Source organism: Belonocnema kinseyi, chromosome 2 (genome assembly GCF_010883055.1).
Source record: "Belonocnema kinseyi isolate 2016_QV_RU_SX_M_011 chromosome 2, B_treatae_v1, whole genome shotgun sequence".
NCBI lineage: Eukaryota > Metazoa > Arthropoda > Insecta > Hymenoptera > Cynipidae > Belonocnema > Belonocnema kinseyi.
In genome coordinates this window covers 72,668,582-72,692,092 of record NC_046658.1, presented here as the reverse complement: position 1 = coordinate 72,692,092, position 23,511 = coordinate 72,668,582, and the positions used below count along the sequence as shown (strand labels likewise).

Below are 23,511 nucleotides of genomic sequence, written 5' to 3'. Positions count from 1 at the left end.
GGTCCATGATTTTGTATTTATTTTGTTAATTATGAAGTAATCTCTTAATCTTATCCAAAAAATATATGTTTTAACCTCGGATGTGAGTATATTATAGGAACAAGGTGGCGGTGCAGCCACAAAAATTTCATTACACAAAAATGGTTACAAAATTATCATAATTCTTTAGCCACTTCTCTTAGAATGAATTATTTGTTAATTTTTTTATATGCCCTAATACTCTAAGAACATTTATTTGAGCCATCTAAATTGGTGAAGTCAATTTTGAGAAATTCGATTTTTTTATATGTTTATAACGTTTGTAAAAAACAATTTTTCAAATTTTTGCTTCGGGTAAATTAATTCTATGGTGGTCGGAACTTTCCGAAAAATTTTGAAAAAAAAACAAGCGCCCATGTGTATCGGGCTACGGCCTTTCTAAAAGGTTTAAGTTATTCTAGGCATCTGAGGCTGGTGTTCATCGACCTCCTGTTTCTGGTATACACGGACGAGAAAATGAATGTGCATTTTCAATTGTATTGTCCGGTGGATACGAAGACGATGTTGATAATGGCGAAGAGTTTTATTACACTGGATCTGGAGGCAGAGATTTGACAGGTAGAATTTGATATATTAAAAATATGTAGGTAGTTTCTAATTTATTTTGGGAAATTCCATTATAATAGCTTAATCAGAAGTGAGAAATTAAAAATTTTTTTAATTAGGAAATAAAAGAACGGCGGTACAAAGTTGTGACCAGGTTTTGACTTTATCAAATAAGGCACTAGCTTTAAACTGTAACGCGGTTTTTAATTCCGAAACGGGATCGACCTCAGAGAATTGGAAGGATGGCATTCCTGTTAGAGTTTTGCGCTCTTGCAAGCTTGCCAAGCACAGCAAATATGCACCAAAAGAAGGCATAAGGTACATTTACAATTAAAGACTTTAAAGAAAAATATTTTTGATTCATATCAGCAAGCAACTCACACAAGTAAACAGTATACGGAGATGGGCGACCATACCCAAATTTTCGGACCATGTGCTTTTATAGCTTATTTATGTTTATATTTTTGGACCATGGAATTCCAAGGTTCGGAAAATATCGACCATGGTTTTTATATCAGTCATCATAGGCATCATCGCATATTTAGCTTCTTTTACCTATTTTAAAATTTATCACCTACATTATCTAGTTTGGAAATTTTTCACCTTTTCGCCTATTATGTAAGTTTGTCAGGTTTTTTCAACTGACAAAGTAAAATTTTATTTACAGTTTTAATTAATTTACATAACTTTGTGAGACCGGATCTATTTTAAACCAGACCTGACGAAATGTTTAGTTTTTCAAGGAAAATAAGATGACACGAATTTAATCGATTTGGTAAAAAAAATTGTAGACAAGGTTATTTATATTTACATTTTACAACGTTGATTACACAGAGTGTGAAAAATAGTTGTCGAACTTGAAAGTGTTGTATTATTTAAGAAAGTGTCAACACGGTCCGAACATTTCTGGCTATTTATACTGAAATTTCGGTACCGTCACCACGGTCATTATTCAAATTAATACAAGTATTTAATTTTTGATAGAACTTGATGGAATCTGATGGAACTTTTAGTTTTCTCTCGAAATAAAATTATTTCTCTTGAAATGTTCTAAAAATAGGTCTCTTGATACTTTTTTCTGATGCGTTATTTTTCTAAGATAATCAAAAACACATGATTAATTTATCCTGATAGGAAATGATTCAATGCGATAGCGTGCATAAAAATTTTATCAAAAATGAAATCCTCTTATTAATTCAACTAATGAACTATTAAAAAGCATTTTACAGGTTGATTTAACTTGTGAAACTATTCGTTGTTACCCATTTTTGAAAAAATTAGCATTGAAGTTCCATACTTTATTACGTTTTTGCTACTTTTGTAGACAAGGCTACTTTTTTGCTTATATATATTTTTTTATTAAAGTGGTATAAAAATCTATCTTACCAACAAATATAATTTTTTTTTTAAATAATAAATAAAAAATGAACCAAATAGTCGCTAATCGGTTTTCAAAATTTGTGTGTGATCGATAAATCAAATTTAAATTCTTATTCGTCCTATTAGAAACTACTATATCTGAAAAAAAGAAAGAAAACAAACAAAATCAGAAAGGCGTAGTAGATTTCTCAAATCGTTGAGCACGTAAAGAAAAAAATGTTCTCGTTGATGACATTATTTAATACCTAATTCAATATTTCTTTGTCGTCAGCATTCTTTTGTTTTAAAATACATTTTTTAAATAAAATTTTTAGGCGTAAATAAAATAAAATAGAACAGTCCATAAGTTTTTTGAAAAATCTCAAAATAATAATAAAAATAATAATCGACAGTTAAACTATCTGCCTAGCATTTCAAGCTATTTCATAAATAATAATTGTAAGTAATCATCACTTAACCCTAGGTTTTTATTGTTTTTAGAATATTAATTTTGTTTAAAATCAAGGAACAATTTTTAGGAAAAAAGCGTAATAAAGTTCGGTAATTCACTACATATGGACGAAGATTTAATCAAAATACTTAACACATTTTAGTGCAAACAATACTTCTTACTCAGAGTTAAACAAAATCAAATTTTCGCTCTATTTAATTCAGCCAAGAAAAAAAACTCCTTTTAAATTTTCAGTTTTTTTATCTTGCACAGAAATGTACTTGGATACGTTATATTTGCATATTTAATAAAATTTATATTCTCTTTATATGTAAATAGGAGAATCGTTTTTATAAGGTAGTCATATTTTTGTAGCCCTTTAAACGTGAAATTTTTATTTATTCATGTTTCAAAGGGTGAAAAAAAAATTTTCTTTTAATTTAGTGACTAAAAATATTTTCTGGATGAAAGCTAGAACATTCTCGCCTGTAACGTAAAATTTATTTGAAACAATACAACAATCAACAGAAGTTGAAGTTTTCATTGCCAAGGAAATGTATTTTTCACAAAATCCCTATGTCTACTTTCTAAAAAGGCTCCCTTTAATGTAAACAAAATTAATATTTCAAAAATAATCAAAACGTAGTGTTCAGAGGTGATAACTTAAAATTATATTCATTGAACTTAATTACACCCTGTACTTTATAGAAGGTTGTAGCCCTTTCATAAAATTTCTAAACAGCTAAGATATAAATTCAACACATCTTCGAGAGCATTAAGTTAAGAAGAAAACTGTTTTCCTTGAAGATATTATTGAATACCCAGTTCAATATTTTTAACATTGTCGTTGTTCCTATGATTTAAACACATTTTTTTAGTAAAGGTTGAAGTCCAAATTTTAGATTATTCTTTTCTCATTATATGCAATCTTGAGCGCAGTTATTTATTAAAGAAAAGTATGAAATACATTTTTTTTAAATACGTTTTTTAATACTCTTTAGTTCCGTAGAGCACTTCGAAGCCTGAAAGAAAGTTCACCTTTTCACTTTCTTTAACTTTATTAGATACCGTGATGACTGTTACAATCTTTCGAAATAAAAAATTGGTTCGAAATTTATTTTTCTAAAATCATGTCCATGTATACAGAAAGCAACGTGAATTTATATCAGATATAATTTCCAGATATGATGGTCTCTATAAAGTAGTGAGATATTATCCAGAGAAAGGGAAGAGCGGTTTTATAGTTTGGCGTTATGTTTTGCTAAGAGACGATCCTATTCCCGCACCATGGACCGATGAAGGCAAAAAGAGAATTGAATCCCTGGGGTTAGAAATGGTTTATCCAGAAGGTTACCTAGAATTTCAAAAGATCAAGAAGAGCCCTGCAAAGAAAAAGCGAAAAGCATTGGCTGGAATTGAACTGCCTTCTAATAAGAGAAAGAAGCAAGAATCGTACCAGTTAGATGATAAGACTTCCAAAACTATCGAGCAGGATAAATTAAATAAAAAGTCTTGGAGTGAATGCTTGTGTCGTCTTTCAGAAGGAAAAGTAAATTTCTTGAAACAAGTGTCGGAAACGTGAGTACATTCTTTTGTAAAATTATATTGTACTTGTGCTCTTCAAACCTGCTTGGGGGGAAAAAGTTGGATCGAGTGACTGATGTTGCTTTTTTTTTGTTGAAACAGGTTTACATGCGTATGTTGTCAAGAGGTTGTTCTAGAACCTTTAACCACACCATGTGCGCATAATACGTGCTTGGTGTGCCTAAAAAAAAGTTTTGAAGCGGAGATATATACCTGCCCGCAATGTCGTTACGCTCTAGGTAACAACTATAAAATGGAAGTGAACAGGAATCTGGCGATAATTTTGGAGTCTTTGTTCCCTGGTTACGAGAAGGGTAGATGAAATGTGTGATATGTGTATTTCGGTGGATTCTGCGGTTAACAGGGTATTTTTTATTTATTTTACTAGCTATGTATATTTATCGTAGTCTTATAATTTCCGGTTCATTGATAATATTATTCATTTATAACATTATGTCTTCGCATACCAATTAGTATTAATTCTCTTGAGATTCTAAATAACTTGTGATATTATTATTATTATTATCATTATTATTTCATTACCATAGATAACAGGAATTGTAAATTTCTTTATGGTTCTATAAACATAGTCATGCCTTTGGAAATAAACTTATTTTCTATGTAAAGGTGAAAACTATATCATTTTTCATAGAAATCCATAAACGAAATATTTGTTTTAATTCTATATATACCTGTATAAAGGTATACATTTAATCTGACCCTATTAAAAAAAGTCAGGAATCATCAGGAAAGAATCTGGACTTCTGACAGAAATCGTCAGAGCTTGAGTTCGAAGGATAATCCTTTTATGAGGGATCCAAGAATAGAATGCCATAAAACCTAATCCTTTTATATTTTATTTATTTATATTTATACACATTCTCTTTTTATTAATATTGAATTATTAATATTTATACACTAAATTACTGTGAAGGTGAATTTGTAAATTTTGTCCGTTTTGATACATTTCTTTCTCTTTACAAGATAAATTATATTTACCTTCATTTTAAATTTTCTAGGAAAAATTGTAGGTACATACGTGGAATAGTTGAACCGGTAGATTTTGTATTTCTATCTTTCGAATCTGTATAATATGCAATATTTAGGGTGGCCGCTGAACCGAGAAATGATCGTGAAATTATTTTTTCACATGGAATTTGATAAATTTTTAGAAAAAAAATCTGTTCAAATTGGATTTTAGCACTTAAAAAAAATTAGTTAAATTGTTTTATGTTTCAATTATGATATCATTCTCTTACAATGCGTAGTTGAAAAATCTTTAATTTAAAAAATGGCGTTTTAGAGACTTAAAAAAGAAAATAAACTAGAAGCGTTTGAAATCTACCATTTTAGATAAAAAACATTTTTGGATGATCCACTGTGAATATATACATTATAATGATTTTTGAAATTGAACTGTGCATTAAGGATTAACAAGTAAATAATAAAAAAATTCATTTTACAAGATGATTCGGAATCAGTTCAAAATTAAAGAATTTCCAGATTTTAACGCTAAAAATTAAACATTTTCAATTCGAAAGTCTTAGTAGTTAAACAAATGTGAATTCCCGATTGAAACCTTATACACTGCTAATTTATTTATTTATCTATAAACCATTTTATTATTATTAGTATATTCAATTTATTAAATTTCAAACATTTTTTTCCAGCCTAAATTATGAAAATTTTTAATTAAGAAAATTAACAATTTATTAATATTTAGAAACGTTTGAATGTTCTGAAAGAATAGCCTTAATTCAATAAAAAAATATTTTTTCTTCACATTTCTAACAGAAAATGTAGAAGCTTTTTGAGATTTGTGACAGACTTCAGAAGAATAAAAAATATTTTCTTAAGATTCCTATGAAGCATGAAAATAATTTTTTTTATTTTGAAACATTCATTTTAAGAAAATATTTGAAAACATTTCCAAAATTGTCAAAAATGAATCTGGAAGATTTTAAGGAAATATTTTTTATTTTGCAGGATTTTTTTTTTAATTTGAGGAAAAAATCAAATAATTAATAATAAGGTTTAGAACTTCGAAAAAAATCAAAAGTAATTTAAAATTTGGAAAAATGTAAAACAATATGTAGAGTTTTCAAGATTTTGAAATAAAATTTTGAAGCTTTTTAAGAAATTTTGCTTAAAATGATTGGCAGCTTAGTTTTTATTACTTCAAATGGAAACATTTTGACCTATAGAGTTGGATTTTTTTTATTTCATTGCTCTTAAAAAATGTTTGAGAACTGGGAAAAAACCGGGAAAGTACCAAGAATTTTTTTCTTTGATTAAAACGGCCACCCTGAACATAGAAATGATTTTTTTTTATCATTATCGGTTGGTCCACCCGGTAGGATGTGAAACGTGAATTAAAATATCTTCATAAATACTCAGACTCGTCGGGAATGGTCAGACAATGTCTGAACTTCTGACCATTTGTGACGTTTCCTGACTTTTTTAGTAGGGATTGAATAAACGTCTGAATAATAAGCCGGGGAAAGTGTGAGGAATTTAAAAAAAATAACGTCTTGAGTATTGAAACAAATAATCCACGTACGAATGTCGAAAAAAATGTATTTGCAACTATAATAAGAATTTCCTTCCTATTCATGATTTTTTCAGTTTCAGCTCTTCCCCTTTGGCAAAAAAATTCGTACAAAAAAACATTTATTATCGCAGTTCAGATAAACGTCACTTAAACTTGTTCTGCTCTCTTATTGGTTGTCGGATGGAACGGCGTTTTACTATTGGTCAGGGAACCGATCAATGATGGAAAGACTGGGAACGAACCATTATGGTATTTCTTAGTTGCCGCAGTAGTCCTTTAGAAGGAAGGTTTTGAGGTTATCTCCGACTTCATTAGGAGTGAATCGCAGTCTTGTGTGACGATTGTGGGTCTTTGTGTCGATAACCGGGAATATTTGTGTCCTTTGAAGGAAATAATGCCTGTAATAATCGCAGATATTTTAAGGTGTTGGCATTAGTTGATTTGCGACGATAATATGTCGGCTCCAAGTTTTCTCAGGGCAATGTGGGAGTTGGGGATGGCCGATTTGGCTGTTTGACGAATATTTACGAGTTTGTACTCGGGAATGATCTGCTGATTTAATTAGGTGTGAAAATGGTGAAAGAAAAACCAAATTCTATCCGCATATATGACTCCGAAGGCTACAGACGCAGAGCGGCATGTATTTGCGTCAAGAACGACCTCGAGGACGAGGTAAGCCATCAGAGGGCAGGTTTTAACTTTTTTCTCATAGTGTTCTTTTTTTACACCTTATTCCCATGCATGTTCATTAAACCGACTCCTATGGACTTGTTCAGCCTTTTCAAGTTTAATAGCTTTTTTAGGTTTTACGCAGCTGTCTTTTGAAATACTCTGTTCCCTTAGCAATTAGTTGAGATCATAGGGATAACCCGATCAAAGTGGAGTACAGTTTTAGAAATTTTGAATTAACATTTTTCAAGTGCTTATTGTATAGTAATTCGCAAATTTTTGAAAAGTTGTACAGGATATTTTTTTATTGTATTATTGTCTATTGTTTTGTTTGGGTGGCTATTGTTGTAGCTGAAAATTTAAGAAAGGCTGCATATTTTTGAAAAAAAAATGGAGAAGGGTAATTGAGGTTGTTGAACCAGGTTGAACGTCATGTTTACATACCAGGCATACCAGATAGAATAATATGAATTTCAAAAAATCGATTATTAATTATTTAATCCACTCGTCGAAGCTTCTAGAACTTAATGTACAGTGAAAACAACGTAATTATGCCGTTTGCTAACAAGTAAAATTGATTAATAATATCAATACTTTTCTTTTATTTTCTGGAAGGTATTAGTAATTTATTCACGAATAACTCGTTTATTTCAAAATACATTCATAACAGTGTACTAAATCCTTGCAAACATTAGTATAGTATTTAAAAATTCATTTACTTGGTACCCGCAAACACATGACCATTTTAGGAGAGAGAAAAGTTGTTTTGTTCCAAATTGAAGATTATAAGTTGTAGACAATAGTATATTGTTTCCAAACACGACATTTTGATCGAAACCAGAATTTTAAAACATTAGCTTGACAAAGTGGAAAGCTACAGTCCATTAAGAATTTTTCGTTTCATTTATAAAAGTGGCAAATTGGCACTTAAAAGTGTTTTGCCACTGTGCCAAAATGTGCTGTTAGCCACAGATCACTTGTCATTCTCTTCTGTTTGAAGCCAAACATGTAAAGTACATCATTCAATTTAAACCTTATTCTGATTATAAATTACGTAACTAATATTTCATTTATTCGGGGGAAATCCGATGACATTGGAATTTCTATTTGTAATAAGTCAAAGTCCATGGCTACGTGCTTCAAAGTTTTGGTATTTCCGTCAGAATTAATAATTTACAAGATAAAACTAGTTGATGTGAATTGTAAATTCCGAATAGTAATTAATCGATTAAAATAAACAAACTTTTAAAGTTGCTCATTTCTATTATTTTCCTCATACTTGATATATTTTCATCTTACAGAAGCACTCGTTGTGAAAAAAAAGGAATATTGCATAAGATCCGCTTAGGATAATATGAAGAAGGAAAATTTAAAAATATGATTTCTATTTCTGGAACAGACTCTTAACACATGACTGTGATTGTGCACAAAAATTTGAATTTATTTTAAAGAAAAAATTCCTTATTAATTTGTGCATCGTTTAAAAAATAAGCATTAAATGTTTTTTGGCTGCAGGTTCTGCTGGTGACATCCAGTAGAAGACCAGACAGCTGGATAGTTCCTGGTGGAGGTGTCGAGCCTGAAGAGGAGCCAGCAGTTACAGCCCTGCGAGAAGTTAGAGAAGAAGCTGGCGTTTTAGGTCAACTTGGTCGTTGTCTCGGGGTATTTGAGGTCAGAATTATTTTAAAAAACAATATTCAATTTAATCTATTCGATTAAAGATATCTTCATGATCAAATCTGTTTGTCACCTTGTAATCATAGATACCCAGATAGCACCAAAAATTCGGTGAAGATTTCCTGAAACTGATAGTGCTAGGTTCGCTCTGTCTTTAGGACAGCTTGGAAGATTTGTTAACTTAATTCGATGCTCAGTAGTATTCTGGGGCACCCTAGAGTTCACAGAAGTTTTTTTTCGGGACATATGTACGTTATTTTCCATATTTCAGGCCTCAAGGACCGGCTCCTACATCCCTTATGGTACCCTATATTTAGTTAAGGTCCTTAAGGTACTCTATTTTCAATATTTGATCCCTTTGGTACCTTATTTACAATCCACAATGGAACTTTAAAAATATATATATAATACGATCCAAGTTTCCAAGTCAGGCATTTTGAAAAAATAAGCAAAAACCAGGGAGTTTCTGTAATAAGTAACTGTACAAAAGAATCAGGGCTTCCAGGCAGTTACCATTAGTCACTTTTCTATCAAATCTATTTTTAATAAATTTTTTTATTATGAAGTCACTATTCTATACGTATACCTGTTTCTGAATTGGCTTAAATTATATTTTGAAATATTTCAGGGTGTTTTTGAAGATTCCGAGAAGTTGTTATTATATTTAAATAATCAGAAGGTATTTTTTAGGGTATTTTAAAAATTCTAAGAAATTTTCATGAACTTTTAAAAGTTTCAAAGGATTTGAAAGTATTCGATGTATTTTAGAAAATATGAAAAGATTCCAACCTTCAATTTTTAAGCATTTCATGAAATTCTTTTAAATTCTCTATAGTTTTTCTAAACTCATTTCAAACTTACTCAATTCAAGAAATTTTTTCATATTTTAAAATTTTTTTCAATTCACTTGATTGATTTTGAAATTCATCTTGGTTTTTTAAATGAATTTCATTGAATTCTTCGCATTTTCCATAATTTTCTCTGAATTCACTTAAAATTGATCGTAATCAATGGATTTTAAAAAAATTTTCTAATTCATTTGAATTTCTTAAATTTAACTTGAATTGTTTTGTAGTCATTAGTTTATTCTTGTGTTAAAAATCAGTAGGGTTTCAAAGATTTGATTTTTTTCTAATTCAACCTGAATTTATTGATCCTAAGTTCTTTTAACACCACCTTAAACTCTTAGGCATTTCATCAAATTATTGTGCTTTTCCTTGACTTTTACTATCCGTGAAATAATCTAATTACACAACAATTGGTTTTATTTTCATTAAGATGAATCATCACGTACCTTTATGATAAACGTAAGAAATATTTATTTTGCCAGCAGATATTAAATAAAAGTTTAGAATATAAAAAAGGACAGTTTTCTGCTAACATAACCTAGAAAGTACTTAATTATAATGGTTTTCTTAGAAACTGAAAAAAACTTAAAATTAAAAAAGACTGACTTTATAGGTGAATTTAGTGTTTAGGGACATTAAATATATGAATTTGAGGATAAATGCATCTGTATTTTGACATGCAGGATATATTTACTACATGTGTCTATCACTTTAATATAGGCTGAGTACAATGATTACATGCATATTTGTTTTAAAAGTGGATGCTGTTTAACTTTATAATGTTGGTACGTTTGTTACTTTATTCATTTAGTTAACAATTATTTACCGCTTAACTTTTCTGCTTCTCACATTACTTGGGATTCAACAAATATTCAGGTTAGGATTGACAAAATATCAGTCATTTCTACGTTATTTCCCTTAATTTTCACTTTTGCGGTCGGACAACCATTGTATTCTGAAACATTGCAATAATTTAATTCTAATTTAATGCTCCATTGCTAAATTTAATGCTCCACTTTCTTTTGAACCGGGAGTTACGGTAGCTTAACGTTAAGTTGACGGAACCTCATGTGAAATAAACGTTGTATCGAGTTCTGTCATATCACATAATTAAGGGCTCATTTTATACTCACCAAAACCACAACAAATTATTTTCCAAAAGCCAACCCTAATACTGAAAAACCACCCTTAACATAAATTATGCACAAATTGTAAATCTGACCATGCCATAATTAAGGGCTCATCTAGTGTTATTTTAATGCCCTATTGCGAAATTTAATGCTCCACTATTTTTTCGAAAAACAGGGGTTACGTTGGCTGGACGTTAAGCTATTGAAACCCAATGTGAAATAAACGTTGAAGCGAGTTCTGTCATATCACATAATTAAGGGCTCATTTAATGCTCATTCAATGAGCCATTTCCAAATTGAATGTTCCACAATTTTTTTTAGAAACCCGGGGGTTACGCTAGCTTAACGTTAAACTGACAGAACCCCATGTGAAATAAACGTTAAATCAAGTACTGTCATATCACATAATCAAGGGCTTATTTAACGCTCTCCAAAACCACACAAAATTATTTTCAAAAACTACCCCTAAGAGGTCATTCGCAAAATATGTGATACTTGTAGGGTAGGAGCGGTGCCTGTCGAAGTGTCATTCTCCATGTTACGACCAATGGAAAAGGTATCACGCAGGGGCGAAGGGGTTCAGAAGTTCCTGAAAAATGTATCACGTATTTTGTGAATGGCCCCTGATACTGAAAAATCACCCTTAATATAAATAATGCGCGAATTGTAAATCTGACCAGGCTTTAATTAAGGGCTTATTTAATGCTCATTTATGTCCTATTGTCAAATTTAATGCTCCACTATTTTAAAAAGAAACCGAGGGTTATGCTAGCTTGCGGTAAGTTGTCGGAACCCCATGTGAAATAAACGTTGGATCGAGTTCTGTCATATCACGTAATTAAGGGCTTATTTAATGCTCTCCAAAACCACAAAAAATTATTTTTCAAATGCTACCCCTAAAACTGATAAATCACCATTAATATAAATAATGCGCGAATTTCAAATCTGACTATACTATAATTCAGGACCTTAGCGTTCAGCCAGCATAATCCCTATTTTTTTTACAAAGCAGAGTATGAAAATTGCTTAAAGGAAATCAATTTAGCCTTTAATGAACCCTGAAATATGATATGATTGACAATTTGTGCATAATTTATATTAAACATGACTAGTAAAAACAAAAATGTTGGTAAAATCACTACCCACTTTCAACTTCTCGTTAAATATGATCATTACGATATATCTTGACAAACAAATATTTGAGATATCATAGTAAAAAAAGTAACAATAATTTTAAATTTTTGTCTCAACAAATCGTTTCAATTATCTCTCAATTAAAGATTCTAATAGTTAGTTGCCAAACAAAATTTTTTCCCAGCCAAAACATAGGTAACAGGTGACGCCCCTATTCTGCCATCTAACCAAAAAAACTGAAAAAAAATTTTGGTTTTAATTTTTGTTTGCAAGTATGGTAAGTAAACACGGTATGTTTTCCCATGGTATTCTAGGGGTCATAAAAAGTTACCGCGCATAGAATTAAATTAAATGAATTTTGTAAACTGTCCGGAACTTTACCGTACAATATTTCCTGACAAGCGGACATTTTCTTGGTGGAACGAACCTTGCCTCAGCCTTTCAATGCAATATTCCGAAGCATGCATTGCCAGTTTCAGGAAATCTTCACCGAATTTGTTGTGCTATCGGGGTAGTGTTTTAAAATTAAAATATTGCTGATGGAGAAATTTTGTTGCAGAGTGCAGAACACAAACATCGAACGCAAGTGTGGGTAATGCGTGTAACGGAGGAGTTGCCAGAATGGGAAGATTCGCGAGCAATTGGACGTAAACGTAAATGGTTTTCCATACCAGAAGCTCTGCTGCAACTGGCCCAGCACAAGCCTGTACAGCGTTCTTATTTGCACAGTCTCCACAATACCAATCCCCGACATAACAGTCCGAACACATCTCCCTCACACCATACACACAGTCCAACGACTCCCATTCAACTCATGAATAATTCCAGTAGCAGTCCTCACTTCAATAAACACAGCTAGTAACACAGATTACCCACTTGCGTGAACATTACCATCCGATTCTGACCTTGCTACTTCTCTTGCTTCTCGCGAATATCACGATTCATGATATTGTATTTTATACATGTAACTATATGAAATATGCTAATTATTATCAATATAGATTGCTAATAAACTGATCCAGAAAGGAGAAGTTTTACAATCTTATTTTGTGACGTCCGCCTGAGAGTTGATGTTATCCTATCGAGAAATGACAGTGTGCTTGCCGCCTGAGAGTTTTTCAGATGGCGTTGGAGAGAGAAAATATTATTATGGAAACAATTCGAGATAATTATAACGGTTTTCAATTTTCAAATGGGTAGCATAATTGAAGATAGTAATTAGAAGTTTGTAAGTTCGAATCTGTATCCGTATTAGCAAAATTATAAGTGAGTTTTGTACATTTTTAGGAAATATTCTCGTAGATTTGGAAAGATGCCAAGGATTCAGGAATACGTCAACGCCAAACTAAACACACGTTATGAATTCGTTTATAAGAGGTGACAACATTTTTAGCAAAAATTAAATTCTTATTTTAAATTGGAAACTTGTTATTCTTTCTTAATTCGCATTTTAATAAATTACAGAATTTTGGTCTTGTATCGACTTCACTTCTTAGTTACAAATTGTTTTCACTTATCGAATCTATTTAAAATCATACAGGCAATTCAAAATCCAATCACAGAATCATTTGACTTTTACATAAGAGAAAAAAATAATTTTCGAGAAGTTATGAGTATCTGCAATTTTAGGATTGTTTTTAAAAATACATAATACAAGTTTTTTCTTTGAACCTTTTTAACTTTTAAACTAATTGTGATATTTATGTTTTCTTTCCTGGTTGAAAAGTTAATTTTCTCAAAAACCCCACTTTTTTTGCTGAATTGATACAAAGAAATTTTGTCAGTTTTTTGGGGCGTAACTTATTTTCTGGTCAAGAGATTTCTTTCAAAATATTCAATTTTCGAATTTTTTCTTACTGACAGATTCGAGAACACGCTACTAAAAAAATGTGTTCATCAAAAAAAATCTACAAAAAACACTTCTTATATCTTGTACCGTCCTTTGCGAGAAAAATATAAATTGTTCGACAAAAAAAATCTCGTGGCCACAAACATGATGTAGCCTACATAAAGCTTATCTAATGTCTTCTTCATGTGAGCTTAAATTAAAAAAAATATTTTACAAAATTTAATAAAAGTTTTTATTTGAAATAAGCAGAATAAGAGCACTGTATCTGCCCGTGGAGCTGCAGTAAAATAGTACTTTATTATACTGCAACGAGCGGCAGATAAAGTGACAAGGAGGAAGAAGTGAGTGAAAAGTGCATCGACTTCAGGCTGGGTCAACTACGTGGGAAATAAATGGCGAAAATCAGCGCCATCTGCGATGGGCAGGAGAACTACAGAAGCATGCATGGTTTGGTCGCTATCATGGATATAGGAAACAAGGAACTAGGCATGCCATTGCGAGGGTGATGCAATTAGGGGGGAGGTCCGCCACCTTTTGATGTCCCGCGACAAAGATGGCAGCGCCCACATGTTTATATTTTCATGCACAGATTGTCGGCAAAAATTCTCGTGCGCATAATCAAATGGCACGTCGTAAGATGGCGACTCCCCCTCCCGTGGATTCAACTCCGCTCGTCTAAGTTAGGATGGCATGCCTAGTCCCGTGTTTCCTATGTCCATGGTCGCTATATATGTGCATGCTTCTTCCTTATATGTGTTGACTAGTAAAATAATTTAAGAAAAAAGGATAAATAAAGACAAAATTAAGGAAACAAGAAACGCAAAATAAGAAATCAAAGATAATTATCATTCAATTTCTCATTTTACGTTTCTCATTTACTTAATTTTACTTTTATTTGTGTATTTTAAATGGAAAAAGATAATTACAAGACGAGTTAGGATGTGCATACGTATGCATTTTTATTTTTTCTGAAGCAGATTTGACCTGTGATATATAGTTTTTTAAATATGTAATAACCCATGGACATAGGAAACACGGGACTAGGCATGCCATCCTAACTTGGCGAGCGGGGTTGAATCCACGGGAGGGGGGGTGCCGCCATCTTACGATGTGCCATTTGATTATGCGCACGAACATTTTTGCCGACAAACTGTGCATGAAAATATAAACATGTGGGCGCTGCCATCTTGGTCGCGGAACATCAAAAGGTGGCAGACCTCTCCCCTCATTGCATCACCCCCGCAATGGCATGCCTAGTCCCTTGTTTCCTATGTCCATGTTATAACCACACCAGTTTGCGTTTTCAAGAAATCCTTGTCATTTAAGTGATACCGGGACCCGAAAAACCGTTTTGATGTTATGGTCTCATACGGTAACCTCCCGCGCCAAGGTTCTAAAAATTTGCCATTTTCCCTTATTGAGTTGACCGAGCCTGATCGACATAAAGTACTGGATCGCTGGCTACGGCTGTTGGAAGTGGATCAGAAAATAGAAAAAGAGAAAAAAAATCGAGTAAGTGGACCTGTCCTTTTCTAAGGATGGTGATTAGTTCTACTCATCTTCCACCTGCTCTCATTAGAAAAAGATCAACTGAACAATCGCCATCCTTAGAAAAGGACAAGTCTACTTTCTCAATTTGTGATTTCTTTCAATTCACTGGACCACTTTCGACAGCCGTAGCCAGCTTACGGGCATGCGACACTTAGAAAATGGTCGATTTTACCAGTTTTAGGTTCCCCCGGCTTTTTTTATAGAATAAGAAAATATTTTCTCCTAAATATTTGGGAAATGATAGCGAATATGTTAACGGACGTCCCCATACACTTTTTTTTGTAGGTTAATTCAAAAAAGTTTTAATTTAGCAAAATGTGATTAATTTGCATAGCGCTTAGGAAATAGTATCGATTTTTTCAGTGTTCGATTCACTTGGATTTTTTCCTAGGATAAGAAATATTTTGTCTTCAAAATCTGGAAAATGATAGCGAACATGCTAACGGACGTCCCCGCACACTTTTTTTGTGTTTTTTTGTCAAAAAATTTTTGATATTGCTAACACGTGCATGTATATTTCGAGGTTATGTGTGTTACAATTCACCCGAGCGTCACTTCCAAACTACACAATATTTTTGGCCGAAAACTTTGGACTTACAAATAAACATAGTAACTATCTCCCGGAACTAACCTTGTTTGCAGCCAATCAAAAAAGTTTATTTCATAAATAATTTCCAGATTGTCGGAAAGGCAGAGATGAAAAATGACGTAACCTCAAAATAATGCATATGCATAAAATTTTTATTTATCAATATAAATTTGTTTGTCATTATCCCTCAAAGCAAAGTCCGGGGACGTCCGTTATGGTATTTTATAACATTTCCAAATTCAGTTTTAAAAAACTTTCATTTTTGTGGAAAAAAGCCGGGGAACTGTAAGTATCACATGCCCTTAAAAGCTGTTTGAACGGGGCGTACAAAAATGGCGAAATCTATGGGACACTCAAAACTTACCAGCGGTCAATGATAATTCAGTTTTGACGTTTTAAAAATGTACTCTGAACAATTTCCCGACACCGAAAGGGGTTCCACGTTTATGGGATATGCGCTTGCTATCTGCTTTTCCGAAACAAATCGAGTACAGCTAAAAAATGAGAGTAAAGTGATTAAGGGCATGTGATACTTCGTCGTGTGGTCAATCGGGTACAGTTCCCCCGGAACAATATCTGCAGATTTCTGCAGACATTTAAAAACCATCGTCCGTCCAATATAGAGATATATAATAGATACTATTGTACACAGCAGACGTCGAATTTAGTAACAAATTTTTGCAGGAAAAATTTGCAAGAAATAAGCAAATCACTACATTACCGGCTCTTACTTTTCACAAACTATTTGCTACACCCTTATTCGAAAAGATGAATTATTCTTAGATATTGAGACAGCGCACTCAAAGAGATTCAATGTAAAAAATTAATTGAATTATTTTCATTTTCTAACTTTTCTATGTCCTGATTCGCTGGTCGATTTTGATATATTCAAAACCTCATGAACCAAAAGCTTGAGATATAGTAAACAAACAGTTTTTAAACGTTAGTGGTTTTGTTTTGGCGCCATATACTTTTCGTTGGGTGAAAAAGTCTGATTTTGTACCAAATAATGAATTAACGGGTAAATTTAAATGGATAATTATGGGTAAATTTGAATTAAATTTAAATCAATGTAAGGGTACCTTTCCACGGAGGCCTGTTTTAATTTAATCGTGGAATTAATTTTTTTTTTTTTGAATTTCTTTCTAGCTGCTTTTTTGCTTTATGGCAAATTTGATTGGTTTAGAATCTAGATACGAACTCCAGGTGTCAAATTAATTCATCAGTTTATTTAAATTGGGCCTCCGTGAAAAGGTACCCTAAATCCATATCTACGCGTCCTAATTTTCCAAGGGCCGCATGAGAGTAGGGTCTTCTTAAGGTACCGTTTCACGGATACCTGTTTTCAATTAATCATTGATTTAATTTGACACATCGAGTTCGTATCTAGGTTATCAACCAATACAATTCGCCATAAACCAACGAAGTAGCTAGAAATGAATCCAATACAAAATGTTAAAACAGGCCTCCGTGAAAAGGTAGGGCACCTTTTCACGGAGCCCTGCTTTGAATTAATCGTGGAATTAATATTTTTCATAGGATTCATTTCTAGCTGTTTTGTTGGTTTATGGCAAATTTGATTGATTGCGAACCTAGATACGAACAATATGTGTCAAATTAATTCATCAGTTTACTCAAATTCGGCACTTGTGAAAAGGTACCCTTATGCTACTTCGTGCCAGGGGTTCAGTACTATATGTTGATGAGACATTGCATACATAACCTAAAGTTACAAGTATTTAAATGAATAAAAATAAAACTATTTCACAATTATCACTTGTAGACGTTTAAAATATAGAACATTCCATGGAATATATGGAAGTTCGGAGTGTTTTTTGCTTCTCTTTCCTTTCAGTTGATATTATTCTTTTTTAATGAACAATATTGACACTGGGAAGAAAACTCTTACAAATGCCAGCACCAGAAATTCAAAAAAGTAAGATTCTGCACATTTTTATAGGTCCACCATCTTGGTACGTAATTTAATAGATATTTTACCGGTTTACTACGTAAAATACTTAACTTAGGTATTTTACGTAAAAACCACCAGTTGCACATAAGTACACACCAACCCTACCTTCAAGCATCCATGCGTGTTACCATGGATAATAGATATAAGGAGACCAATCTGTAATGCATGGACTTCACCAAAAACGGTCACTTTTCTGTTGTCAGAAGTACGCACACCCATATGTGCAAAATCACACTTACACTTACTTAATCAATAATAAGAAAAGGTTTTGTGAAATGTTTGTGGAATAAAAAATTATTCTACATGGAAGAGGTAGGTAGTATGTTTATGAAAATATCAAATTACTTTTACCAACACTATGCGTGCGACAGGCATTCGACGCGTTTGTAACAAAAACAATAAACATACAACTTTTCAACACTCTGAAAGTGTGGTACACTATACACTTGAAACCACACTTATTGGAAACTTTCGCATTTATACAGCGATTTTTTATTAACATCCTTGGCTTTTGTTCACAAACTATTAATTGTTCAATCATTATTTATCTACATTTGACACGCGTTCACATCGGCGGCCATATTATTTTTAAGTGCGGTTGGCACGCCACGCTCGGGAAGTTTTGAACTATACGTAAGTGTGATTTTGCACATGTGTGTATGTGCGTACTTCTAGCATATTTGATATATTTATATTTTTCATAAGATGCATCTCTAGCTACTTTGTTGGTTTATGGGAAATTTGATTAGTGGATAACCTAGATACGAACTCGAAATGTGATATTAATTCCACGATTAATTCAAAACAGGTCTCCGTGAAAAGGTACGCTTTGCCACTGGCATTTCTTTAGTTCTTGGAACTTATTATAGGTTCGCTAGTGAGGTGCCGCATCTAGACTTGTAATATATTTGGCATTGCCTAGTTCTGAATTTCATAATTAAAACATTTATTGTCTATTCAAAGAAGGTTTCAAAAACGTTGCGTGTTTTCATCATTTTTTGTTATTATTTATACAAAGAAACGTTAGCTTGTGTGACACTGTATGGTTTTTGGCACAAATAATAGACAAATTTTGAGAATTTGTCCATCGAAAAGATCTATCTGTAGACAATAATGTTATATTTGTGGAATATCAGAACTGCGCAAAAAAATTTAACATTAATTGAAATAATACATTTTTTCTTTTAAATCTAAATTGAAGACATTTTTAATTTGTTTGATGAATTAAATAGAAAATAATATCATCATTTGTATAAAAAAGGCTTTTTTATGTTGGGATACGCTGTAATATTTTAAGATAATAATATTATTAGAAATATGAATGTTTCTAAACTTTACAATGTAATGATCAATTGAAAAGAAAAAATGGCAAATTATTCTACTTACCAATAACACGTTGATTTTAACTATTGATTAGAAAATATATATTATTCGAAATGAATGTAAAAATGCATACATATAGTAAATAATATATTTTTATTAAATTGAAAAAACAAACATTTTTTAACTTTCAGTTATAGTTCTCCGAAACCTAATTTGTAGATCACATTTGATATAAAGTCGTTATTTGAGTTGGTCAAAATGCCCCTAAAAACAAGATAAATACATTTACATGATATAGATTATTTATTTTAAAATTATACTAAAGCATTTTTATCAACACAGAAATTATAAATAAAATTACATGTGACATAATATATAGTATATTTAAATTACACTATATGATTTTTAACCCACACATTTGCCAAAAAATAATCCTTACAAAAATTATGATTGTAAACTAAAGTTTACTCAGCTTATAAACAGGCGTGCGCTCAAAATATAATCATATGATTTATTAAATAACTAGCAACAAATAATAATAGACTATAGGTCAAAAACTAATACAATACTTTTCCAAAAAAAATGCTCATAGGAAATTTAATTACGTATTAACATAAGCTTCAGACCCCAAATATTTAAATTATATTGTTATAGTGATAAATATGAGTACTTCGCATAATCTTGAATTAGAATTTGCTTCCCATTTGTCGCGTCTACACTTTATTATACATTTTAAAAGTCTTTCTTTTTTTCCTAGTGAAAAACGTTACAATTTATATCCATATTCACTTCTATTTTGACAAAACGGAGCACTGCAGCAGACAATTTTTCTTATATTCCAAGCTTAATTTTAATTATAAACTAGAACATGCTTATCGCATGGTTTCCCGCGAATTTTCTAGGAACCAGAATGGCCGTTGCGTATTCCTGTCTAATATAGTACCCTAAATAAACTGATGAATTAATTTGACTATAAAAATAAATAAAAATCGGGTAAATTCAAGAAATATTTAGTAGGACTGAAAATAATTTTTGATTTTTTTCAAGAGAATAAACAAATTTTTTTTTAATTGCTGGGAAAATTTAGAAGAGAGTAAGGTAATTTTTTTAAATTTGGATACATACAAATGTTAAAATATTTCAGCTTCGTTACAAAGTCTAATTGATTAAAAAATATCACATTTAAGAGTTGGTTATTTCATTGTAATAGAAAAAAATATTTAAGGATTTATCATATTCCTTGTTTGCCATATATAGATATAATAATTATATTTATTATGTAGTAGCATTATATTGTAAAGCGACAATATAAAAAAAATTAGGTCTTCCTCGCTATACTTTAAAGTGTTTGAATATCCGGGACTAATACAAAATAACGAAAGAAAAAATAACTAAATCATAAATTAGCAACAACAAAAGATTGCCGAATTATAAAATAAACGAATTGTTGAATTCACATAAGTATTTCTATTTCTGTAATTTAACTTTGACAAAATTTAAAATTTCCGAAAATAATTAATAAATTATTGATTGATGATTCATTAAATTGTTTGTCTTATTTATAATTCTATTAATTAATTACAAATTAATAATCAAGTAACCATGTTGCAAAATTATAAATTTGGGGAATTAAAACATTTGTCGGGAACTTAATAATTCGTTTATTCTAAAAGTCGGTTTTGTAGTCGGTGAATTTTAGTGTTGGATATTTTGAAATTTGGTTTTTTATTTTTTGTTAATTAAAAAACTTGTCGTTATTTGAAATTTGGAAAATGTTATAATTCGATAATATTATATATTTTCGGTTTTTTTTTATTCATTTGTGTATTCGTTATTTATTTTTTTATTATTTTTTATTTTTTTTTATATTCTCGAGACGCTTTGTGCAGCATGATCGGTCTCCTTATTATTACTCCGTGGTATCTAGGTTCTCAACCAATAAAACTTGCTATAAACCAACAAAGAAGCTAGAAATGTGTCCTATTAAAAATATTAATTCCACGATTTATTCAAAACAGGCCTCCGTGAAAAAGTACCCTTACTACATTTTCACAGAATTTATGCCAAAACAGATTACGCCCTCTGGTGAGTGGTAAACTCAACGATTGAAATCACATTTCTAATATCTGTAGTCCGCATGATCCAAGAAGCTATGGTCTCGCTACGCGCAAATAAAAGAAAGTGAACCAATTAAATGGCCCGTAGAAATTCGTAAAGTGACCACCATTTTCAAAAGTACTTGAGGCGGGAGTTTAAACTGTGTTACACGCTGCATGTGCGAATTGAAGAAAAAATCAAAAAGTCTTATAAATAATCGTATAAAGCTAAAATGAAAATCAGAAGCATGTCACATATATTTATGAAGAATATAAAAACGGGAAAAGCGTGTTATTAAAAAATTGTGAGCGCTTTGCTACATATTTGTAGAATTATGTATCCGTACTATGCACACGGCCGATTTTGGAAATAACGAAGAAAGTATACAAATTTTCTTGTGTGTCTTTTATTACTGAACTTATTATAAATCATTTGCAATAATTGTATAAAGTCTGCTAAAGTAATGTTTTTATTATTTTAACTATTATAAAAATTAATTATAAATGATTAAAAATAGAGTCATTGATTATAATAATGAAGAATTATTGTGATTATTATAATAATATAATATAATACAATGCACTTGCTGTACTCGACCCCCATTAAGCGTATTATTTCAATTTTTGGAATTTTCGGACGTTTTACAAGAACTGCTTCTCTTCTTAAGCGTTTCTTAATAACTGAGATGAAAAAATTTAATTTAATTGAAGGAAAACACTAGTTTCATCCTGATCTAAAACTTAAATTTTAAAAAATTTTATCATTTTTTTACGATGCTTTCGTGATGTAACTAGTTTGGTTTTTATTCGCCAAAATAATTTATTTCAGGTAGTGTCTAATTTAATATACAAAAAATGCCATTTAATTATTTTCAAAAGCAAAAAAGTGACATACACTTTGTTACACCACGATACCATCACAGCAAAATTTCATTTTTTCCAAAATGAATAACTTTTTTGGATGAACATTTTTTTATTCCCATTCAGTCTCCAAATCTTGAAATGTCACGGGAGGTGTTTTTATACTTTTTTAAAACTAAAAATTGAATTTTTTATCTCAATCCGAAGCCGTGCCCGCTCCAATTTTAGGTTAGTCTAAGTTTCAGATTTTCCAGTTTCACATATAGTGCCCCTAAGCTGGATAACTTTTTCTGATCAAACTTTTTAGACCTTAAATCAGAAATACTTAAGCTTTTGAGTATGTAAGTTTGAGAAACGCTGTGCTACATTATTACACGAAATGATTTGAATCGTTAGAAAAGCGTCTCTGCACTGTCATGGTAACCAATATGGAGGTCACTTTACGAGACGCGCCTTGTACGTATTTCGTACCACCAAGTTGCGGAACCATAGCTTCTTGGATCATGTACAGTCCGTGTCCTAGCTAGTCAGTGGTATATGGTGGTGGTGGTGGAAACAGTGATACAGTGGAATAGTAGGATCCAATGCAATCCAAGATTCCCAGAATAGTATAGTGTGTTTGTGCTCTTTTATTCACTTTATTGCAACAATTTTGCTCGCTCCATCGCAAATTTTTTTTTCGACTAGATTTGCGTGTAGGGCTGTATTAAGCAGTTCAGTGTACTGGGTGTAATAAAAAATGGCGAAAAAAACGTACGATTTGTTATTTAAGTTATTGCTTATTGGCGATTCCGGTGTCGGCAAAACCTGTATACTGTTTAGGTTTTCGGATGACGCTTTTTCCACTACGTTTATTTCCACGATAGGTAAGATAATCAATATTCTGGTCGAACGCAATCGTTTTTTGTAATTAGTTAATTGTTCACTTGCCTGTTGAACTTTTTTCTCTAGGTTAGTTTGTTTTCTATAAGGAAGTTGAGACCGTTGAGACGCAGATAATTCTTAAAGTACTCCTTTATTTCCGTCGTAGTGACTCATCTATTGTTCGTTGTACGCACGCAGTCATTCAGTCAATTATTTTGACAGCGTTAATGAAATCTCTTATGACTCTTATTATACGGGTTCATGCAATATCTCCACTTTGTCAAAGATTTATCGACTACAATTGAATAGGTTTCAAAATTTCCCGATAATGTTTTTTTCAGAGTATCACTTTTTTTTGCTTGAGCTATTTCTGTCAATCAGGAAAAACATGTTTTAGGTTTATACTTTTTTTTAAGTA

At 31.5% G+C, this 23,511-nt stretch overlaps 3 protein-coding genes across 4 annotated transcripts in view; all 3 read left to right on the top strand.

Moving 5' to 3' along the window:
* LOC117167070 (E3 ubiquitin-protein ligase UHRF1-like) overlaps positions 1 to 8,830 on the top strand; it is an 18,265-nt gene extending 9,435 nt beyond the window's left edge. Inside the window, exons 5-9 of one of the 2 annotated variants that reach the window (XM_033351669.1) lie at positions 441 to 597; positions 705 to 903; positions 3,578 to 3,973; positions 4,082 to 4,344; positions 8,715 to 8,830. In XM_033351669.1, coding sequence (XP_033207560.1) covers positions 441 to 597; positions 705 to 903; positions 3,578 to 3,973; positions 4,082 to 4,301 — 972 coding nt within the window. In that variant the 3' untranslated portion in view covers positions 4,302 to 4,344; positions 8,715 to 8,830. Of the gene's footprint in view, positions 1 to 440; positions 598 to 704; positions 904 to 3,577; positions 3,974 to 4,081; positions 4,345 to 6,604; positions 7,100 to 8,714 lie in introns of those variants that run through there. The other variant, XM_033351668.1, reaches the window with a different exon arrangement.
* On the top strand, positions 7,104 to 12,847 carry LOC117182722 (diphosphoinositol polyphosphate phosphohydrolase 1). The gene is made up of 3 exons (XM_033375826.1): positions 7,104 to 7,202; positions 8,715 to 8,870; positions 12,548 to 12,847. The coding sequence occupies exons 1-3, from the start codon at positions 7,104 to 7,106 to the stop codon at positions 12,845 to 12,847; spliced, it is 555 nt and encodes a 184-aa protein (XP_033231717.1).
* Positions 12,848 to 22,968: 10,121 nt separating this feature from the next.
* Positions 22,969 to 23,511, top strand: part of LOC117167160 (ras-related protein Rab-10) — a 3,088-nt gene continuing 2,545 nt past the window's right edge. Inside the window, exon 1 of the mRNA XM_033351885.1 lies at positions 22,969 to 23,095. Within this exon, the coding sequence (XP_033207776.1) occupies positions 22,969 to 23,095 (127 nt within the window). The remainder of the gene's footprint in view (positions 23,096 to 23,511) is intronic.

What these genes read in the sequence shown, in the direction of transcription:
- LOC117182722 (XM_033375826.1), top strand. Translation starts at nt 7,104, where the DNA reads ATGGTGAAAGAAAAACCAAATTCTATCCGCATATATGACTCCGAAGGC. An exon ending in AGAACGACCTCGAGGACGAG is followed by an intron (nt 7,203 to 8,714) that starts GTAAGCCATCAG and finishes TTTTGGCTGCAG; the next exon opens with GTTCTGCTGGTGACATCCAG. An exon ending in GTTGTCTCGGGGTATTTGAG is followed by an intron (nt 8,871 to 12,547) that starts GTCAGAATTATT and finishes ATTTTGTTGCAG; the next exon opens with AGTGCAGAACACAAACATCG.